We start from the raw sequence: 22,283 nt of genomic DNA, 5'->3' as shown, positions 1-22,283 counted from the left end.
GACTAAACCAGTGATTCAACTATTCAGTTCCTTTTCAGCAACAATCTCATGACAACCATGCTCTAGAAGATACTGGCACTGATGAAACCTTGCTTTTGACTGACAGTTTGGATTAACTTTATTTCTAGTAATGGACCAGAATTTTAGTCTTATACTACTGACTTAAGGTGAAAAGATCTGTATTAAAGTTGCCTGGAAGCAGGAACAAGATGAAAAATCAACTTCCCCTGTGGAAACTGAAATTCCAAAATGTGGCTATAAAATAATCAAAATAACAATTAGCTTTGATACTTTGAAGTTTCCAATGCTCTGTAAGTTGACTATTAGCTGGTTTACAAAGTATGAGATCCAGATCTCTTAAAACTGATGAGCTGCTAAAGACCTAGGAACTTTAGGACCACCTCAGGACAGTTCAGTAAAGAAACTGCCTTTGGGCAAAAAGAACCAAACTCAAGATCCCCAGTGGTCTCCCTCCCTACCCACCACCCCCACAAGTTCCAGAGGAACAGAATCATATGGAATATGCAACAAAAGATAAAATCTGATTATAGAGAAAAGTGAACGTCCCATTGGAAAAACCATTCAAATAAAATCTCTGAGAAGTTCACTTCTGTATTCTTTCACTAACACCATAAATCATTCTGGTCTTTCATGGAATTTTTTGTAATAAGTTGCTAAATTCTACTCTTTCAAATGTCATTCAGTTTTTAAAGGTGGCTTAAAGAACATGCAGACACACTGGCCCTTAGAAATGTGTTGCTCAGGAAGTGACAGGATAATTAAGTTTCCATGGCTCAGAACTCAGAAGTTAACTTTGCTTCTCTACCATGTCTTGAAGTTTTTCTTTGATTTCTTTCCCCCCAATCATTACTATGCTTTGTGTCTGAAAAATAATTATAGATACAAAAGCAATTAAATCACAAAGGAAGATATTTTAAAGGCACATGGGAATCCTTTGCAAATGTAATGTGCACATTTTCATGACTAAATATTTTAAGCATTAAGTAATTATATTCTCCAATGTTAGATGAGGCAGTAAATTTGCCAATGCATGCAGATGAACCCTATTTAATCCCTATATGCCTTATACTGCAAATTACACTGTCAGAGAAAAAGCCTAAATTATAGGTTTGCTTCTCTTCTGAGAGCAATGGAGCTAGTGAAGGGAGCATGATTTCAGGCTCAGATCAAGTAAGAGATCCATATGTTTAAAATAGGATTAGGAAGAACTGCAGCATCCCAACAGGAAAATTATTTCACCCACAGAGAAAAAATGCATGCAAAATTGCCCTGTCTCAGAAGAGATGTGATCCAGGATGGGCTAACATCTCACCAGCTCTTCCTCTGTCTCAATTAGCTCTGTTGTTCTCAATGAGTCACATCTCTCATAATCTTTTTACCCTTTTCTAAACAGCATTTTACAGATTTCCCTACAATTCTAACATTCCTCCAGGTGAGTCCCAAACACTAACAGCTAAGCAGTCAAGGAAGTATGAGAGTAGAATAGTGGTGCCAGGCTGGCACCAGGAAGTTGAGTCATTTTGGTACCCCAAGGAACACAGCAGCTGATTGCTGATTCCTGAAGGCTTTGATCGTATCCACACGTTTCTGGGATGGAATCTGTCAAATTTTATTTTTACCAACTTGGAACTGAGGAATAAAATTACATCATTTTTTTCCAACCAACTGTGCACACCACCTACACTGAAGGTCATGGATCCTGATGGAGAGGAAACGCTGCATCACCGTGTGGACTGGGTGTACTTTCACCCTATGGGGAACAAGAAAGCATTTCTGGAGGAGCAAAGAAAACTCCACTAAGAGACACTGCTGATGCAGAGGAGCAAGGGTCACACCTGTAGGATGCTGTTTTAAAAGGACAAAGAGCAAACTCTTTGCTGCAGAAAGGAGGAGAAAAACAGCAAAGGCTCATTACTTTGACTAGGCCAGTTAAGTTCAACTCAGTTAAGGAGCACGGGTAATTAATTTCTGCAGTAGAGTTCTGAGAGTTTACAATAAACTCTTACATGGGCAGAAATAAAAGCCTACCCTCGATTCTCCCATTCTGCAAGAAGGTAGCATTGAGCGTAATATCTGAAAGAGCAGTCTGATGGAAATGACCATTGCTGTGTGTTTTTCTGGCCTAGAAAACTGTGTGCAGTATATCAAGGCTTGGCACATGGCAGAAGGTCAGAGCTGATTCTGAGAACTCAGTAACAATAGAGTCATCATTGGACACAGGTGCTTCCTGAATTGATCTTGCAATTCAGCTGTTTCCAATTAAATCTGAAGCAGCTGTGGCCTTTTATCTACTCAAATCACAGGAATCCATCTGAGGTGAAACTTTCTCCTACCTCTTATTCTTGCCCCACCCCAAGCACAGAGCCCTGCTTTCTGAAGAAAGAGAGGGGCAGGGACAGCCAATTGGCAGAAGCAGGGGGAAAAAATGCCATTTTTATCTTAGGGTAAAGTAATGAGATACTGATCCAGCCATTCGTTTTCCAGTGTGTGCGTTTGTGGACCACAAAGGGAGTCGGCAAAATAACAAGAAAATCTGAATGCTGCTGAACGTTTCCAGGCAAGCAGATTCAGGACACTTTCCCTCAGGCTACAAAATAAACAAATGAAGCCAATGTGAGGATAAGTTCTCAAGTGTTTACAGCATTGTTCTGCACTCTAAGTATGATAGAATTTCTTTTACAGAAAGGGATCAAGCTTTAAATAACCTATTTTCACTAGCATATTAGTGAATTCTTAGAAAAAGTTTCAGATCAGCACTAGGCAACCAGGCAGATCAACAGGGGTTAGGTGATTTTGGAAAACCAGCAGGTGAGGGCTTGCAAACAGCTCCACAGCAGCTAAATGTCATACATATGAATTTTTCCTTGATAGATCTTTGATTCTGGAGCCATCAAAACCTTATGAGTCACTCAACAGTTCGCCAAATTCCTTCTGATGTCCAAAGACCCTGGGCTTCCCAGCTGCACGCGGGGCACTCTGCTCTCACACTTCCTGGACTGCAAAGCTGGCTGTCCTGCTAAATGTCTGGCAGTCACTCTACTGGGCAACCAGCAAGATCCAGGGGGTTCCCAGATCAGAGCACGACAGATGGGCTGCCCCTCTTTCCTGCTTCCTTCTTGCCCAGCTCATCAAATTCCCCAGGTTTCTCAATCTGCTTTCCTAGAAATCTAAAAAAATTTCTAAATTTCCAAATTTGCTCATTAACTGGTTCTTCTTTGCTGTCCATGATACCTGGCTTTCTGGACTCTTAGGGTTTCTTGCCTGGGTTCCTGCCAAGGTTTCTTAGCCAGCTGCCTGGATGGCAAAGTACCTGGTCAGTAAAGAAACTCAGACAGCCAGGATGGTAAGACGGCCTAAACCTCAGGTGAGTGGAGAGCTGGGAAACATCAGTATTTTAGTGCTTTCAGTGAAAGATCTGGAATCTCCAGCCTTTCTTTTCAAAAACTAAAGGCTTCAGTCTTCTTTCCTGATTTAAAATAAATTATAATTACCCCCTTTCCCTCAAAAATATAATCTTACTTTTTTGTTGTTAGATGAAAATTCCATTTATTCCATCACTTTACTTTCCTCTGGCATCTTAAAAAAAAGAAGAGCTTGGCTCAAAAGTTGTGTTTGTCGCTAGATGACAGAAATCTGAAACTCTAGGCATTCTTTTCTGTCAACTTAAAAAGGAGCCATTTCACAACCTGGGCTCAGCATTTTGGACACAGAAAGCCAGTAATCTTCTGGCTTTACCCAGACAGTACGTAACTAACAGTCTAAACAACTTTGATCTTTGTCCTGTTTAATTCTTCTCAAATCTTTTTTCTGATACACAGAACAGTACTAGCATTTTTTTTTCTTCCCTAAAAAGGTGTTCTCTTGTCCTTTCTGAAATGGAAATGGAAGGCAGAGCCTAAGTGAAATGATACCAGACTACTCGACCTATTTATGAACATACTGATACGACTGTTTCATTATTACTGACTAATAAAGCAATAATAATTATACTATTCTAGGAGCAGAGATACTAAAGAGAAATAGTGTTTGCTCTTTTGCAAAGGTATCATTGCTAGTAAGTAGGACGTAGCATTAGTGTTTTGCTGAGTTTACTTCCATCATTTTAAATGATGGACTTAACCTGAGAAAGATTGTCCAGCAACTTACTGTCCAGAAATCATTGGTATTCAGCCAAAACCATTCTTAGTTTCATTATGTTATATATACCTCTAAGAGTTCCTACGTGTCGCCTCAAGTTGTTCCTTCTAGTCCTTCTGGGCACACTCCACACACAATAATCCTTTTCAGAATTCCCTTGGCCAAAATACAACCATGCAGCTGCTTCAGTTTTTCCCAACCATTGTATTTTCTCCATGTGCTATCCACCCCCACTACTCTCTAAATTAGAGTTCAGCTGATCTTCCCTGAACACCATCCAATTTTTCAATTGTCTATGCCAGAATGGAACGCAATGGGCTTGACTCCCTTATACAACTTATCTTAAAGTAAATCAGAAAAGTCTCTTTTGGATGCAAACAGAGGAGAGAAAGACCTGTTATATCATGTATAGCTCTATAGGTATCAAGACAAAAACTATCTCTGTGATACATAAAAATTTAGTCTTGGAAGCAGCTCAAAATCCATTCTGAGCTTTTATTTTTTTATTCTAGGTACACATGTTTAGTATAGCCACTACCTCTGCTGGGTTCCTCTTGGTGTCCCTTCTGTCTATGTTTTCATTTCATCAATTAAAAAGGAAAGAGGAGAGCAAAACAAACAAACAAACAAACAAAGTGTAGACAAAAAGGCAAGGTTCCTTAAACTCTTCTAATAACAACAATATAACCCCCGAATCATTCAAAAATTAACCAGCCACCCCCTTGGAATGTGCTGCCAATCTTTGTCAAAACTGTGTTTGAGTACACTGAACAAACGTGTCCTTTACAGCTTGTCCAGAAAGCATCAAATACAGGTTATTCGAAAATAAGAGAGAAAGCATAGTTTGCAGCAGCTTCCTCTTTTCTAGTGGGAGCCAAGACTGATCACTTCTGATGTCTATAGCCCCAGCAGCAGGACAACGAAAACACAATCTCTGAAGTTCCTGCCTGGGAGACTTTTTTTTTTTTTTTTTTTTTTAAAAAGGTGGCAAGACCTTTCTTGGGCATATATTTGAATTGAAATTCAACTTTCTAAAACCTTCTATTTTTTCTGTGCCTTGAGTAATGCAATTTAGTAACAATTCTGAATTTCTTCAAAATGTCATTTATCTTTCTGTATTCTTTAAGACGTTGAGTGACACCTCATCTAAGACTGACTGATCTGTCTGTATCAGCAGGCCATACGAACACTTACAAGTTCATCAGCAGAGCATTTAATCTTTATGGGAAACAACCACATGCCTTCCCTCAACTTGGTCCAATATTAATGTGCATCAGATCACCCTTTAATAAAGTTTCATTTGCTCACTGTCCAGGACAGATCCCACTGGAGTTAGGGTACCAGTCCAGACTAAGGGGCTCACCTGCTACACACAGTGATCTGGATCTGGGTACAGAAGCTGCCATGTGTAGGATAATTCCATGGAGGATATATGTGCAGTTCTAGCCAGCAATCCAAGCTCATCTGCCATCAATTACATCTACCCTAGAGACTGACAATTTTAGGAATGACTGTATGAACAAGTGGCACTACTGCAAGGATGGAGACATACATACACAGAGGTGCCCAAACACAAACACCCGTGCCCATCACAAACAGGTCAACATTAATGGGTACAATTGTTTCAGGTTTCCTGTTTCACGTTACCTCAGTCTATGATAATGTGTACAGACATAACTCAAGATCATGCACAGTAGAGACTATTTTTGGCCATCTCTCACAATACTGTGTATTTCTCTCTGCTCAAGGACTTGAACAGTCAATAAATTAATAGTTCCACAATTTCCAGTTGAAACATTTTTCATAGTAAGATAATACTTTCAACTAAATGAAAATTGCTGTGGAAAGTGTCTGTCTCCTTGAAAGGAAAGTTCGTCAGAAATCCATGAAATGTATGCCTCAATTGTTTTGGTATTGTTTGCTGATTTTTCTTCTGCTTTGCTGCATTTTTAGACACATGGATACAAAGGCATTTTTGTTAATTTCAGCCAACATTTTCCAGCTCCAGCCAGTGATAGTGCTTACTGCTCTTCCTTGTGCCATGCTGACTTCTCTCCCTCTGCCACAAGGGTTTCTTTAACCTCATCTGGATTTATACTCTTCCTTGCTTCTGATGGTTTTTTCTTCCTCTTTCCCCCATTGTTATCTAAGACTGCACTTTTATTGCTCAACACACTCCAAGAAGCATTTAGGATAAACTCTCTGTCAAAGATACTTATGTACAATTGAGCCTATTACATTCTATATGAATCACTGAAGGCTTTTCACAAAAAACATTAAATCAGCCAGATTTTCAAACTATATTAAATATAGCTCTTCCAGACATGGTCTACTAGTCCTGCAAGTAATCCTCCATATTAAAACTCACCTCATATTTGGATCATGTCAAATGTGCCTCACCAGGGACATGAGCATGCTGCTCACATGTATGCCTAATGAGGATAGCAATTCTATGATGGAGCAATCAGCCAATTTTTATCTGCAGAATGCAGGGGAAAGGTTAACTTTGCACAGGCTAGATGGTCTTTCAACTAACCCTGCCTGTTTTATTTTCTAGGATACCTTTAAACCTTAGGTAGTCAGAGACCTCACCTAATGGCCAAGAAAAGTCTTTTGGGTAAAGCTAAAATCCTACCTGAAGAAGAGCAGCCTGGCATGCAAAGGTATGAAAAATAAGGCTGGTGGCACTCTACTACCCTGCAAGGCAGAGGCAACTTAAATCCCCACAGAGAGGCAATGAGCCAGAACAAGACGTTCTTAGAAGAAAGTCTGTGGTGTTTCTCATGTAGTACAGTTAAGTAGCTGTGACATGGATAACATTCACATGTGCAAGAACAGCCAGTGAGGATCCACTTGTTTCCAGACATACTCTATGGATGCTTTACAGTGCATTTTTATCTGGAGCTTGGATGGGAAGGGAGATACCTCATGGCCTCACCATCTTCCTCTGTTAACACTGTATCTTGCTTAGCCATAGAAAGAGGAAGAGAAAAGAGAAAAGGAGATAAGAAGTGTCTTAATATGTGGGGAGCTGCTTACTTTCCAATTGGTTGTCCAGGAGGGGTGTGCTCCACTTCAAATCCTGCTTGTCTCAGTACATCAATCACAGTGTTGTTACCCAGGAAGTGACCTAAAATACAGGTAGAAAATAGCACTGTCAATTAAACTGCTCCTCTCATTCATTTGATTTTCGTCCCTTTGCAGGCTTGGGAGACAAGACCAGAAGCTAGACTATCTCAAAAAGCAGGAAAGTCACAACATGCAGTTTGCTGGAGTTCAGACTCAACTATTCACAGCTTAGCTCACTGCAGCCTTTGGCAGTGGGCAAGAGAGTAGCCAGCATACAGCCTGATATGGGCTCCTTTCATCTCATATTCCTCTCCCTCCCCTCACATGGTCAAGGGACTAGGTAGATAAAATAAAGCCTAGATTATTTTTTTTAACGATACTTTATTGTACAGGAGTCTCCAAATTACTAAGATTGTCTTCCACTGCAGCAAATGAACTTCTTACATGGGTATTAGACTGCAGCGGTGAAAAAAAGACTGCTAGGGCTTTGACTCATATATTGGAACAACTTACAGCCCCAGATGTCCACCCTGCCCATCATCATTCACAAACATCTGCTTATGAAGTAGCTCTGAAGCTGCTTTACCTGCAACTCAGTGCTTATCTATCTAAAATATCCGCCTACAAATGGCAGTGGTTCACCAACCGCTCCATCAACCATTCAGCCACCTGCACTGCAAGGTTGGGAAGAGCTGGGATGGTAACTTCCTCTCTCCCCAAACGTAAAGATTTAATCCTGTAAATCAAGGCACTTTGCTAAAAGTGTAAAGGTCTTATTCCTATTCATAGAAGTAACAAAGAGCCGAGTAAGTACTGTAACATGTATGGGCCTTGAAAGAGTTTACTTAAGGGAATCCTACACACTAGAGGTCTGAAGCAAATCCTACTGGAGTCAATGGGAATCCTCAAAGGTCTTTGGATATAGACTCAACAAGGCAGTGTAATCCCTTCAAAGCTTTAAACTTATTGTCAGAGTTCCACATTGTTTTCAGGGTATGTTAGAGATATAAAGTAAGAACACAGGAACTCCACTATTAGGTCAGGTCAAAGGTCCGCATGGCCCAGAAACCTCTAACTAAGTGTGGCCCACGGTGAATGTTAAATGTATATAAATATATACACGAATCAAACTGGGAAAGGACAAAATGATCCTCCTCCATCATGCCCTCTTAGCTTCTAGCTCTGAATGGCTAGATGACCCTCATTTATATGCAGGCCTTCATGTCTAACTGCCAGCTCTGAGTAGATTCATCATGAATGTGCTTAATTCTCTGCCTCCACGTACTTTTTGTCTCTGTAACATATTGTGACAGAGTGTTTCACCATATGCTGTGTGTAAAAATACGCTCCTTTAATTTGTTTTAAACCTGCTGCTTGGAGAACTTGCATCTGCGAAAAACCCAGCGCACATGCTTGCAGGAGATGCTTGTAGATGCCTGGCTTCATAACAGAACCAAATGCCACACCATAACAGAACCAAATGCTTTTCCTAGAAAAAAACAAAGCCAACAGGACATGCCCGAGCCTCTCTCTATTCATACCATTGTATAAGTAACTGTGAGTAGAATCAGCCCTATGGCACATTACCTATACTGCACAAAGACAGTCACTATGAATTTGAGGGTAATTCAGTCACCAGTTTTCCTTAAGCCTGGGTCTTTTTGCTTACATTGCCAACAAGGGCGCTAATTCGTATCAGTCGTGAGAATGATGTAGTTGTATGGCTTTTACTGTAACTTGCAAGCACTGGTAAGAGCTTTTAGCCAAAAGACTTTTCTTTAAATGATTAAACATACATTTGCAGGGCCCTAACATGTTCCAGGATTCCTCCACTTCCTTTTAAGAAAACTCAAAATTTGATTTTCCCCTGACTAACTTGCTTATAACAAAAGCCAAAGGAGCGGAGAGCAGTCCCAAAAATGTGTTACACACACTCAGAGATTCAAGCAACAAGACATTTGTGAGTGATTAACTGGATTTGGTCATATCCTGGTTTTTAATGTAGTGGCCAAGGCAAACAAAGGCCCCGATTCTGCCATTGGCAAAGTGATGTTGTGGAGTCAAGGTCAAAGGTGTCAAGGTCAAAGATGTTTCTGTGTCCGTGTTTCAATGGTCCAGTTTCCCTTAACTAAAGTCTTAAATGCCAAGAGTTTTCTTAATGGAAATAATTGTCCTGAATCCAGCAAATCTCTGACATCATGATGGTAAAAAAGAATCCAATTTTAAGTGCTTTAAAGACAGAATAAAGTAACTAAGCAACAACTTCGAATTCTCATCCACAAAATGAATGGACTGAAAGCAATGTCAGCTTCTCAGTAAAGCCCCGAGAGTCCCAAAACGTGATAAGCTTCAGGCCTTCCCACTCTTGCTCTCTGTGCCGAGCCCTTGATCAAAGCTGCTAATTTGCTGGCTTGGTATCTTCTGCTGTGCATGAATGCAGAGGAAAACATGAACTGTCTAGCATGTTTTCCACCTCTTTTCTGGATGCACAGAGAACTTTGCTTTCTGCCCTACAGCAAACCCAAAATATCAAAACTAAAACACTTCAGAACTGGCACAGGTATATGTTAGTGATAACAATATTTATCTCATGGACACCTGTCCAACAAGAGATTTCTTGATAAAGCAGTCATCGGTTTCAAATGCAGTTCATTACTGAACTGAGATGGAGTCAAACCACAAATGTAAACATGATAAGATATGTGTTTTTCACATGGTAAATTATCCTGAGACGTTCAGTCCTCTGCCATACCATTCACTTGGGAACTGTTCTCCAAGTATTTGGGACATTGTGTTGAAATTGGACTGAAATTATGGAGGAAAAGAGGAAGTTCCTGCTGAGGTAATATAAATCTGGGCAGGACAGAGAACATTCCCAGGACCTTTTCTGAGATTACAGACTGAATTCCCATATCACAAATTCCTTACCCTTTGCTCCAAACTCAAAACTTATTTCTTCGATTTTGCCTTTCCTAACATGAAGGAATAGTAAAATATCTCTTCCCATTTTTGCAAAAAGACCCCATAACTCTGAATAAATGAAAATCTTCATTAAAAATTTGAATGTAAAACAGCTGATTTCATTTCAGGTCCACAATTCAACATGTATTAAAGTGTTTTCAATGCCCAGTTCAACTAAGAGAAACAAACAAATACATAAAAAGAAACAACTTAAAGCAGACCTCCAAATAATTCTCTATTCCACATACATACAACACAGCCTGAAGCTTTAAAAAATCAGGAAACTGCATTGACAGGTCTTTGCAAAGCTTTATGTTCAGACTCAGCATAAAATTTTCCTATTTGCATTATCCCATATACACCTGGTAAACCATCGTCCTTCTCACCTTCAGCTTCTCCTGTTAATATATTTTTTTTACTGAACTGCAGGACTTCTATACTGACTCACTCTATCTTTCTAGTCATCTTCTTCTCAGTCAAAATTCTCATACTGTGTTTGTTTTTCTATCCAGCTTTTATTTTATCTCACAGAAACCCTATTGTGGCCAATTCATCATCTCTTTGTGAATAATACAAGCAACTTGAAATCATGCTTTAGCTCTGTGATAGCAAAACTGAAAAAATTCATGTCAAAACTAGCACTTGATGCTACTATCAACAGCCTCTTCAGCCCTTTCTGACCAGCACTGATGCCTCCAAACTGTGGTAGCTACCCAGGCAGATGGAGGAGCAGCCAAGACAAAAGATGGAGCAGAGCAGAGGGTGAGGAACAGAAGAATGTAAGAGCAGACATACTTGGTTTGACCAGAAGTCCAAACAGCTCAATATAGAGGTGAATGCCTAGAGAAAAATGTAAAAACACAGTAAGTGTATGTGATACTTCTCACCCGTTCTTGCCTCACCACTCTTGGCAGAACAAATAAGCTGGATGTGGTACCAGCTCATTCTCTGGTCTGTGGCTTTCTCTACCTTAAACACGTCCAGTCTCCTGCTGGACCCACAGACACATGCAGCACTCAGAGCATCTTGTGGCAAAGAGCTTCACAGGATGAGAGAGAGAGAGCTGGAACAGGAAGGTTTGAGGAGAAAGGTGGCACCAATGAAGTCTAGTTCAGGTGGGTAGACTGTAACCTGAAAACACTCTTATGTCATTGCTGTAATTCTCTAGTTAAAGAATTTGTGGGAGAAATGTCTTGGCCTGCTTTCTGCTGCTAAGATCATCATAATTATTTGTTTTAGTACTAAAGCCCAAGAATATTTTCCATAAGAAAATTTCCCATATAGAATGACCCTACTTGGTCACACGTAATAAGAGATAAGCATTTGTTAAATACCAACAACAAGGTAGCAGATAGCATGTAGTGCTTTTGATAGCAGGTTCCATGTAATGAAAACCAATTTAACAAGCACACTGAAAGACACTTAAGTTTAGTATGGATTAGATCTGTGAAAAACATCAAGTCTTTGCCTCTGGCTGCCCATGTGTAAGGATACGCAAACAAAAATATATAATAATCGCCTGATTTTTTTCAAAACATCAATGGGTTTCATTTACTGTCCTGCATAAAAATTAGTAACTGTGTATACATAATTATACATACATAGACAGACACACACACAAACACATATATGCTTCTGCTAATAACTTTCTAAGGTTTCTCTGCCTGGAAATTTTCATTACTTAAGGGAAAAAAATTGAAGAAAAGTTTGTGTATCTAGAGACAGAGCTGAGAGATTAGAGAGACAGAAGAATGCTTTTGCTTCTGTGTCATTATTCCTTCTTCAGTCTGAACCTGGATAAACTATTGCTGCAGTCTTAACCCAATTTACCTTGACAGCAGATGAAAACTGGATCCCAGAGGTCAGAATATTGATTGCCTTGGGAATTCCATGCAAGTATAGAAAGAGAAGAGAAAGCAACAAGAAAGATTTTCCAGATAAGGACTTAAAAAGTCTGTACTTGGGCATGGAAATGTGCTGCAAAGTCTAACAGTTTAAGTTAAAAAATACCTATTTCCTGCAAGCAAAATATAATACTAAAACATCAGTCCATTACACATTTGCAAATACAAAATTCATGATGATAAAAGGCAAACTGTATAGCACAAGTGTCCAATGTACTCTTAAATACAATGCTGGAGTAAAATGGTCTCAGGTTGCTACATATTTGTATCTTAAATTTGCTTTCAGTTACCGAATGCAACTCAACAGAAAAGGCCTGAATGAAGTCCGTTCATCCTCTTAAGTATATGCAGATACTCACAGGATCTGCTTGAGAACAAGAACCAGTGCTAAACAGAGAGTCATCTCAGAGTTTAAACACAAATGCAATGAGCTGGCTGGTGTGGCTCTCTGCACTCAGTGGGAATTCTGCATTAAATCTGATAGAGACAAGACTTTCTTCCTTTAGCTCAAGTCTTGTTTTTCTGAGACAGACAATCTATAGACTAGAGACGCTGGAGGAACACATTATAGAGCATAGTTGCTAATATTAATCAAACATCTTCTATCCTTGATTTTTTCTTTTTGGTTGGGAATTGTGCTTTGGATACACAAAGCAGATGTAGGTAATGCATTTCCTTATCTCCCCAAAGTTTCATTTTTCACTGAAAGAGAGAAAGAATATGCCACTTTGGTTTGATTTTTTTTAATTAAGAGCTGGAAAATACATGGTTTCCTTAAAGTGTGCACACACACACACACACACACACACACACACACGCCAGACACAAACTGCTGAAGAAAAACATTTTCTTCCTTTCTTGGTGAAATATCCTGGGGGAAAAGAAATACACTTCTCAGCCAACTCTAACAGTCACGACCACGTATTTTATATTTGACCACAGAAACTAAAACTCTCCATTACCATATTAGACATCTTGATGACCCCATCAATAGCATATCTAAGAATAAAGTTGCATCCATGAAAAGTTAAATGAAGTTGTGTGTTCCTACACACAAAAATACAATCTTGTTTTGATGACAGAAGCAAGAGAAATGTTTCTAAGCAAATGTTGTGTGCTTTATCTGGGTCTAGAGATCTACTACAAATTACTTTGTCTTTTTGTTTCACAATTCTTTGTTCCATAGCTTAGAGGGATAAAGGGGTACAAAAGAGCAGGAGATAATTCCCTCACAAAGGACCTCCATTGCTAGAGCCTTTGAAGTCACGCTAAAAAAGCCTTGCTAGTCCATTAGCTGACACACAGCAGAAACCTGAACTGTTTCCATGCACACTACAAGCAGAGCTATTTTCTGCACAATTAGTCATAAAAAGGGCCAATGTAAACTGTGTCGGGAGGTCTCAATTCTTTACATTCTCCACACAGTGAATCAGACGTTATGTATAACGTTTTGTTGCCATTTAGACCTTAGGCTGCTCTGCAATCAGGAGTCAGTAGTCTCTATTCTTGTTTCTTTCTTGACACTGATTTTCAAGGCTCTTGGCACCACCACAGTGTTTATGGCAGTTAGACTTCACAAGAATTAAAGTATGCAAAAATTCAAATGCCAAGAGCTGCATGTTCACAACAGGGGCAAATATTTACTGATTTCTTTGCTCGTTGCCTCTAAATCCATGCTGTTTCTCTTACTCTGAGACAAGTCTAACTGAACATTTTGGAGACTAACTGATGAACACATCAAGAGGTGGCTGTGTTAAGAAGTTGCAGGAAGAAGTCCAGGCAATAAACGTGATCTGGATTTGTTGATTTCTCCATTATAGCATTCTCTTAACCAGCAGTCTCAGGACAACCACATGGATTTACTGGGGGAGCAACATGATATCTTACACTACTATTTCCTGCTATGGCAGATGTCCCAGATATGTAATTGGGAACCAGTTTTGTAGATAAACCCTCCAAATCTCTCTTTCCCTTCTACTCACCATCCAGCATCACAGCTGCTTCTATCCCTGCATCAAACCATCCTTTACTAATGAGTATCACTCTCTAAAAACAGGAATCCCTTTCTCTCTTTGTCTTATGGTGACTTATATTTATACTGCTACTGATCCAGATATTGTTTCTCCTTCTTCTTAAACCACTTTCTTTCGTAAAATCTCACTCTAGAACTAAGGATTGCCATGAATCTATATCTGACAAGAGGTAAAAGTAGGGTTTGAACACAAATTTCATTTTTGCAACTTGGATCTAGAGGTATCTAAAGGTTTTTCCTCCCCCTTAGTAGCTTTCTGCAGTGAACTATATTCTAAATGTAAAAAATGACACCAGGTAGCAGATTAGATGGGTGGTATGCACTGTGCCATGATGCCTAAGATGTTAGAATTGAATGAAAATTTTCATCTTAGATTTTACTAGCGACACAAAATTCATGTTGGTTGGGATCCAAAGGTTGGTCCTGGGAACAGCAAAGAGGATGACCGTGCTCTCCCGCTCCTCGGGTTAATATGTAACAGGTTGGCACATGCACCAAGCCCAGGGACAGAAGATGCAGTGCGCTCATCGGCCTCACAAATGCATCCAAATCAACCATCCTGAGTGTCCTCCCAATAGACCACATTGAACAAAACTGAGTTCAAATCTAGAGTGGCAGAATGGGATTTCCAGAGAGAAAGTAGCTTAAAAAGGTACAGCAACAGAAATGCGAGCACTGGGGGTTGCCAGTAACAACCCCCAGTTACTGCTGGGCAGTAACAGCCTCCAAACACAATGGATGTTGAAAAACAAGCTCATGAGTGAGTGAAGTGGCACCACACAGAAACTAAGCAGCCTTAGAGACCAACCTGACCGCCGCTAGGCCTGTTGATACTATACCAAGGCCTCCCACAGAAAGGAGAGTGCAAAATGTCCAGACTAAACTGAGAACTCTGTGCATCATCTTTTAGAAAAGTAACATAGGCTGTCACCTCGGGTTGCTGGCTTTGGCTATGCTGCAGGACATGGTTTTGCACTTTGAAATCTCAGCATTATGCAAAAAGCTGGGGAGCAGAGCTGGGGATGTAGGGAACAAGCCTTTCTTCCTTCTCTATCTTGGCAGGAATTTCTGTGTCCGAAGTATCCCTTAAAAAGCATTTCTTCGGTACAAACTATGTGCAATGGTCTTGTAAAGCAGGCTTTCATCATAACCTCCTTACATCATGCCACCCCTTCTCCAAGGCAGATGGAGAAATCATTTTCCCTCTCTTGTTTGATGTTGTTATTCTCTGCAGTTGTGAGGAACTGACTCATAGCTGCTTTCGGACATAGTCACGGGAAGCAAAGCAATAAAACATAAAAGGCCAAAATGTGCAGCACTTTGAACGTCCAGCAATCCCCCCATGGCTCTCTCCTTCATTCCTTCCTTGCATGTAATCCCCTCTCTCATCCTGCCACCATGAGCAGTTACAGAATATGCTCTGGAGAAGAGCCATACTGCAGCCGGGTGGAGACTGGAGTGACTACAGGCCAAAAGTTGAGGGGGTTATTCCAGACTGACATGAGGGTTGTAGAGTGCAGATTTTTGTTTCCCTGGGGTGTCTCTGAGAACTGCAGTGCAATACTACACACAGAGCATCTCTTTCTGAAGGATGGACAGGTTTGCATGACTTTACTCTGTTTTCTTGCCCAGAGAGGTTGTGGAATCTCCTTCTTTGGAGATTCAAGGCTTCAAGGCCCGCCTGGACGCAACCCTGTCTAACATGCTCTAGGTGACCCTGCTGAGCAGGGAGGTTGGACTAGATGATCTCCAGAGGTCCCTTCCAACCTTACTGATTATACGATTCTATGATTCCTGCTGCCTCTCAATGCAATAAAAAACTGTTCAGTTCTTTCTTCATGTCTTTCCCCTTCACTTCTTCCTCTCTGCCTAACCTCCTTGAGTAACCTTTCTGTTGAGGGAATGGAGCTAATCTGGAGGCACCCAAATATCACATGCTGGAGGCCCACCTCTGAAAATGGTTTGGTGAGCAACTCAGAGACACATCAACTTTCACAGTATGAGATGGGACTGGAGTCTCTCCCCAGACCTTATCAGTTTGGGACTGGTACTACACTGGCATAGCTTTCTGGTTTCAGACCCAAGCTGATGTCCCTGCACAATACTGTCACACGGGCTCACCCACTCATTTCAATGATACCTTGGAAGTCTTTAGATACTTTCCTGAATAGACTTGCCCTAAGCATATGATGAAGAATCCAATAAAATGCCTTTTTTCCACACAAAGTTCAAACTTTCTTCAAGTCTAAACTAGCTGTTTCACTTAGATTAAGAAAAACAACACAAGCAAGAACAAAAGTGAGGTCACCTCCCAAGCATCTTGTTTGGCCTCTGTGTCAGACTACAGCAATGCTGAGCACTCAAGACAGCATTCATCTCTGCTTTAGACATTTAAAATATTAAGGGACTAGGTAGTTTTGCTGTCATTGTTGGAGAGGACAGGTACCTCCACAGAGTGACTCATTCCATTATCTCAATGAAACTACCTGTTTTAGGCAGGGCTCTTGCCCTCTGAGCAATTCTCTCTCTATTGACTAAGAAAGTTCCAACAGTTACTTTAGACTCAGCATCTATCAGACACAGCAAAAAAGCCCACCAAGATGCCAGGGGCACTACATGGTACCCCTCCATTCTTCTTCCCCATTCTTCCCTCTGCTGACCCAATCCTCCACCATTCTTTCTATGCTAGAGTTTGCAAGGGAGGCCTTGGGGAGCTCTGTTCATTGATGCCTGACAATGTACTATGGCTGACTGTGGAGCCTATTTGGTAATTTCATGCTCTAGGTTTTTTCATGACATTAGAGGAGCTTCCTACACAGACAAAGTCCAACAGAGGATGACTCTTTCAGTATATATTCTTTAGGAAATAACATACATCAAGGACTGAAGTTTAAAGGGCAGAGGGAGGTAGATGAGTAATTCACAACAGCTTATCATCTCATCCTTGTGTCTTTGAAATATGATGAGTTCAATCCCCTCCTGACAACAGTAAGCACGTTTGAATTGAAGGAAAAGGTCTTTTGACAGATAAACACCAAAGCCTATGGATTTGAAATGTTCATTTTCTAGAATGCGTTTGCTAGTATGAGCTGGCCAGCCTTTCAGGACAAGATATCTGTAAGCAGAAAACCATGTGGACAGAACTGAAGCAAATGTTTGCTTGTTATTTTGTCCTCAGGCTTTACTGTGAGTAAAAACTACTTTTTGTGGCTTGCTCAGTCCTAAGACATTGTATGGTAGATGGCTGTTTGCATTTTTCCCTCTTACAGAACAGCATTATTAGACGGGATTTCTATTTCTATTTCTATTTCTTTTATTTTTTTAAGGTGTGCATTCCTTACTGGATTACATGGATGGGAATATCTCTTTCTATTCAAAGATGTGACATAAGGTGTGACTGGAGGTGTGTGTCCTCCCTGGAGTCATGTAACAGGGGAAACGTCTCTGTGTCCCTCACATGACCATCTGCAATGGCTTGGGCAACATAAAAAAATCCTGTGAACTCAACTCACCCCAGCAGTGCAGCAGGAGACGAGATGAGTCTGAGGAAAATTCAGAAAATACAGAGCATCTCTAAGAGGCTTCTCAGGGTACCTGAAACATCTCTGGGACTTACTCAATCATAGAGGACCACTAGAGCACCTTTGTGCAGATAGTCTGGTATGAAATGCACTGCCTTTACGTATATTTTTTCCTGAGTGTCATCAACGCCTCTAGTAGCGAGGAAATCAGTAAGGAAACGCAGTCTCTCTTTTTACTCACGATGCCCAATCACTGTGCTTGGAGACTGACTTAAGTAGACAACATGCTCCCATCCAAACCAAAGTTACCAACTCTTTTCATGTAAGCCACTGACCAGCTCCCAGGACAACAACCACACTAAAGTCCCAACAGCTGGCTTTAGGCAGGTAACCTCAGAGTGAAGTGTTTCATATCCCATCACAAATCCCCTGAGCCATCCTGAACTAGTTTGGAATGAATAAGGATTTGCTTGCCAAAGTCAGACAGCAGTTGGGGCTGAGGAAGAGAAAACTTGTTTCCATACCTCCCTGCTCCAGGCTTGCTGTCTGCAAAGAAGATAACTGCGAACATGTTACTAAAATGGCTGCATTGATTTGATGAAGTCTCAGCTCAGAGCAGTCTCAACCCTTGGAAAAACTCAGTCAGCAAAATAGCTTTCTGCACACTGAATATCACATCCAATTGTGAAAACACAAATTGGGTCCCAGCAAGGACCTAATCTTATGGGATCTGAACTTTTCTAAGAACCCAGTCAGTAGTTAGAAATGCAGTGTCTTTGCCTTCCTTATGCAAGGGCTCCTGGTAGGTGATAAGGATGCACTCAGCAGCCTTCTGCAAGAAATAAATAGTGGTAAGAGCACTAGTAAACCATCACACATTCTAGTAATCAGAAGTTCTGTGACTTCCTGAACTAGACCACTGTATTTAACAGCCTCTCATGGACCACCCCATACAGAATTTGTCTAATCCTCTTTGGCCTTGTTTATGAATTTGGCTTCCACAATATCCTATGGTGATAAGTCAACAATGTCATTCTGCACTGTACGAAACTGTCTGTTTGTTTGGAACCTGATGGCTAATTATTTCATTGGGTTCCCCCTGTTCTTACTGTTTGCACAGGAGTGGTTCTAACAGAGTTAAATAATTTATAGTCTAGCTCTGGTATAAGATTAAACTATGCCACGGAAGTTGGTGGCAATGTCTACAGCTCTGTCAAACCTGTGGAATAGCGTAAGGAGACTCTAGATAGGCTCTCATTTTCTGCTTGAAAATAACAAATCAAATCTTCTATTTGACAAGGTATGGATCCTTGATTGATACTTATGTTTTTGACCTCACAGGCAATTATTTCAGACCATATTGGTTCTTTTCATCTTTTCCAGGAGCCCATTTTTAGTGATTCATTTGGTTGTGGCAGCAACACCAAACTGTAGTGTCTCACAAGTGAAAAACGCAGTGATCTATAGCAAAAAATCACAGTGATGCCTCAGAAAAATGCTGGCTTTCTGACAGTTACGCATTAGAGGTTAAACACTGTGCGAAAGCAGAGAGTACTGTATGCTTTCAAGCCTATTTCTTGAGCCAGTGCTCTGCTTGCATAGAAAATGGAGGGCATTTTATCAAACTTAAAAAAGGAAATTCTTCAAGAAAACCAAAAGCTAGACTCCTCAGCCAGAATCTCTAACTATAAGACCTTCACGTCTCTAAGACCACTGATGGTTCACACTTTTCTTAGAAAAATCCAGTTGGCCACTGGATGTCACTGTTGCAGCAGAAAAACACACAAGAAAGTTCACAAATCAGGCTGTGAATAAGGTGAGGTGAAGTCACCTAAACCTGGGAATGGCCTTTTCTTTCAGCTGGCCAACACAATGCTTGTGGCTCATACAGCCCTGCCCATATGAACAGCTGGAGGCAACACACGTTCAAGAGAGTTGTGGTCTCCATCATCTTCTGCTGGAAAATCCTTCACAGAGCTCATGGACTCCGACTTGCTCAGATATGGGTGCTCCTGCACCCAACCTGCCCATCAGTTTGGCCTCACTTTTCTCTTTCCACCCTGGCATGGACTCAAGGCACCTAAGGCACAGCTTCATTACATAGTGCAGCACAGCGGGGGTATTTTCAAGCTTGCCGTTGGTCTTGGACTCAAAGCTGTTACATGCAGTCTTGCGATGTGCTTTCAGCTGGCTCTGCTTAAAGGGCATTTATAGCTCAGATACTGCATTAATGCAGTTGCATGATTTTCAAGGCCAGAGCTAGTATCTCCACAGAAAACAGCTTTGTGATATGTAAATTATTTGCTTGCTCTGAATTCATCCAGGCATCTCTGGACTGCACTCAGTCGTATAGTGGAAATCTGCCCTTAAACAGCATTTGGAGCATTTTAATTAAGATAACGAATGATGTCTTTCCACCATCGTGGCAGGCCTGTGTAGGAAATGGGCTGTCGCGAGGACTGCTTTGAGACTCTACAACAAGGTCCTACCCTCTATGTGAGCAGGTGAAACAAACCTAAGCGATCTGCAGAAACTTTTCAAACTGTGGCTCTGGGTCAGGCCACGAAGCCTTGCGGGTTCAGGTGGCACTGCTGTGATATTGCAGGAGACAAGAGTTGGGAGGCACTTCCTACCTTCCACACCAAGTTCAAGGCTCACTGGTTTATTCATGCCTGCTGTAACACAGCTAAACAAAACCACAGAACGGGGGCTTCTGTCTCTGAGAAGAGAATGACGGAAGGAACATACAACATGTATTAGTTACGCTGCTTAATATGGTGCTGAAAGACCCTTGGATACATGTGGTGTGGGAGGGGATCTAGAGTAGCTCCATCTGGAGATCAGTCTCTTTTGAAGTGTAAAACTTGCCCAAGGCTATAGAATCAGAAAAAATTGGGCTGGAACGTACCCTTTTTGGTCCATCCACTTGTCATAAATTAGGATTAACTCTGCCTGGGTATGACAGATCAGATGAACTTTGACCCTGAGAGATGTTTGTATAAATAAGAAAAGGACCTCCACAGACCACTCTCACTAGTTTTTTTTTTTTTTTTTTTTTTTTTAAAAAAAAGTATTAGGAGTTTCTTCATCTCTCTCTTTCTCTCTTTAAAAATAAAGGAAGAAAAAATGAAAAGGGAAAGGGGAAAAGGGAAAGAAGGACACTCCCATGGCAGAAGGAGTGGAGGCTTCTGGTCAGCAATGGCAGAGGCAGTGCTAGGAGTGCTCAGTAAATCTCATCTGTAAATGTAGCTATGTAGTAGGAAAGAAAGTAGAAAACAGTCCTACAGTAACTGGAGATTCTCGGATGGAAACGGGCTACATGAATACACATAGTGGTCACTCCCAAGCTCATCGGTCACCTATCCTGGATACCACCTATCACAGCCTAACAGCAGTGAGTTCTCTCCTGCAAATGCTTCCAATCATTCTTCCTCATTCCATTCACTTCTATTCAGATCCTATTTTGTGCATGAAAACAGTCACATCAAACCTTCCATATCCTCATGCTTATACTAATTTGGTTTATAAATTTAATTGACCAAAAATCAAGGAAAGCTGCACTCGTTAAGTACTAATTAGTACATGCTATGCCTATGGAATATTTCTTTTTATTACTAATTATTCCTTATTAAACCATCAAATATATATCTACATCCCATTCATTACTATTCATATTTATGAATTCTATTCATATAGATCTGTTCTCAATCACATGGCCATACATTCTGACTAATTTCAATGTAGCTATTTTCTGTATAAATTTATAAACATACAGATTTTCTACATACATATAAGTTTGGGGCAAGCAGAAATCTTTGATGTGAATCACCACTTCATTACTCTGGTTTTACACCAGTATAAACACCAATTCTTTTCACTGTTATCGCCTGTTGCCAAGCCACAAACATTGGGGAAAAGCAGCAACAATGAAGAAAAGCTCAATTTATCTGAAAACCTCTTTCATAATTTTGGTCCAGTCAATAGACTTCTACTGAAACTCAACAAGCCTGCTGGTTTTCTAAGACATGGCTGTCCACTCTGACGCATGGTCACTTTCAACAGTTGAGCAAGTTATTATGGAAGCTTAGAAGCCTCCAAATGCACCCAACAGGTTTTGAAAAACACTGTGCTTATATGGGTTCACGCACACTTAAGGAATATGTTAAAATCCAAGCAAACAATTTATTCCTTCACCCCCTTTCTGTTTCTAGACAAGTGCTTGTGCACACACACACATCACCAAGGTTGCATTCCAATTTGTAGCACTGTTATTCATAGTATTCATTAAAGAATAACAACCCCTGTTTGAATATCACAGGGCAAAATTGTTCACACATGTGGACCAAAAAGACACACCAAGGCTGCACTCTTATGGCTTCTGAGTGACAAGCTTAATAAGATTATGCTTGATCTTTCTCTTAATAAAGCTGGATGACATTCAAGCAAAGCCTGGATTTTGTTTTAATGGTACATTAAGAGAACCCAGAGTTTGGCACAGCTGGAGGCCTGAACCATCGAACAAAACTTGGCACTGCCAATATCCCTGTATGATCCCAACCTCCCAGACCTCACATAATGAATATTTATATCTATATATACACACACACACACACACATATATTAAATACCTATCATTAG

General features: G+C 40.6%; 1 protein-coding gene across 1 annotated transcript in view; it reads right to left on the bottom strand.

Moving 5' to 3' along the window:
- The window catches only part of TRABD2B (TraB domain containing 2B), a 300,543-nt gene that overhangs the window by 43,643 nt on the left and 234,617 nt on the right, over window positions 1-22,283 (bottom strand). Inside the window, exon 4 of the mRNA XM_085308191.1 lies at window positions 7,198-7,288. Coding sequence (XP_085164317.1) covers window positions 7,198-7,288 — 91 coding nt within the window. The remainder of the gene's footprint in view (window positions 1-7,197; window positions 7,289-22,283) is intronic.

This window comes from Rhea americana, unplaced genomic scaffold (genome assembly GCF_003343005.1).
Source record: "Rhea americana isolate MKP2758 unplaced genomic scaffold, rheAme1 scaffold_27, whole genome shotgun sequence".
Taxonomy (NCBI): domain Eukaryota; kingdom Metazoa; phylum Chordata; class Aves; order Rheiformes; family Rheidae; genus Rhea; species Rhea americana.
This window is presented reverse-complemented; position numbering and strand designations above follow the sequence as displayed.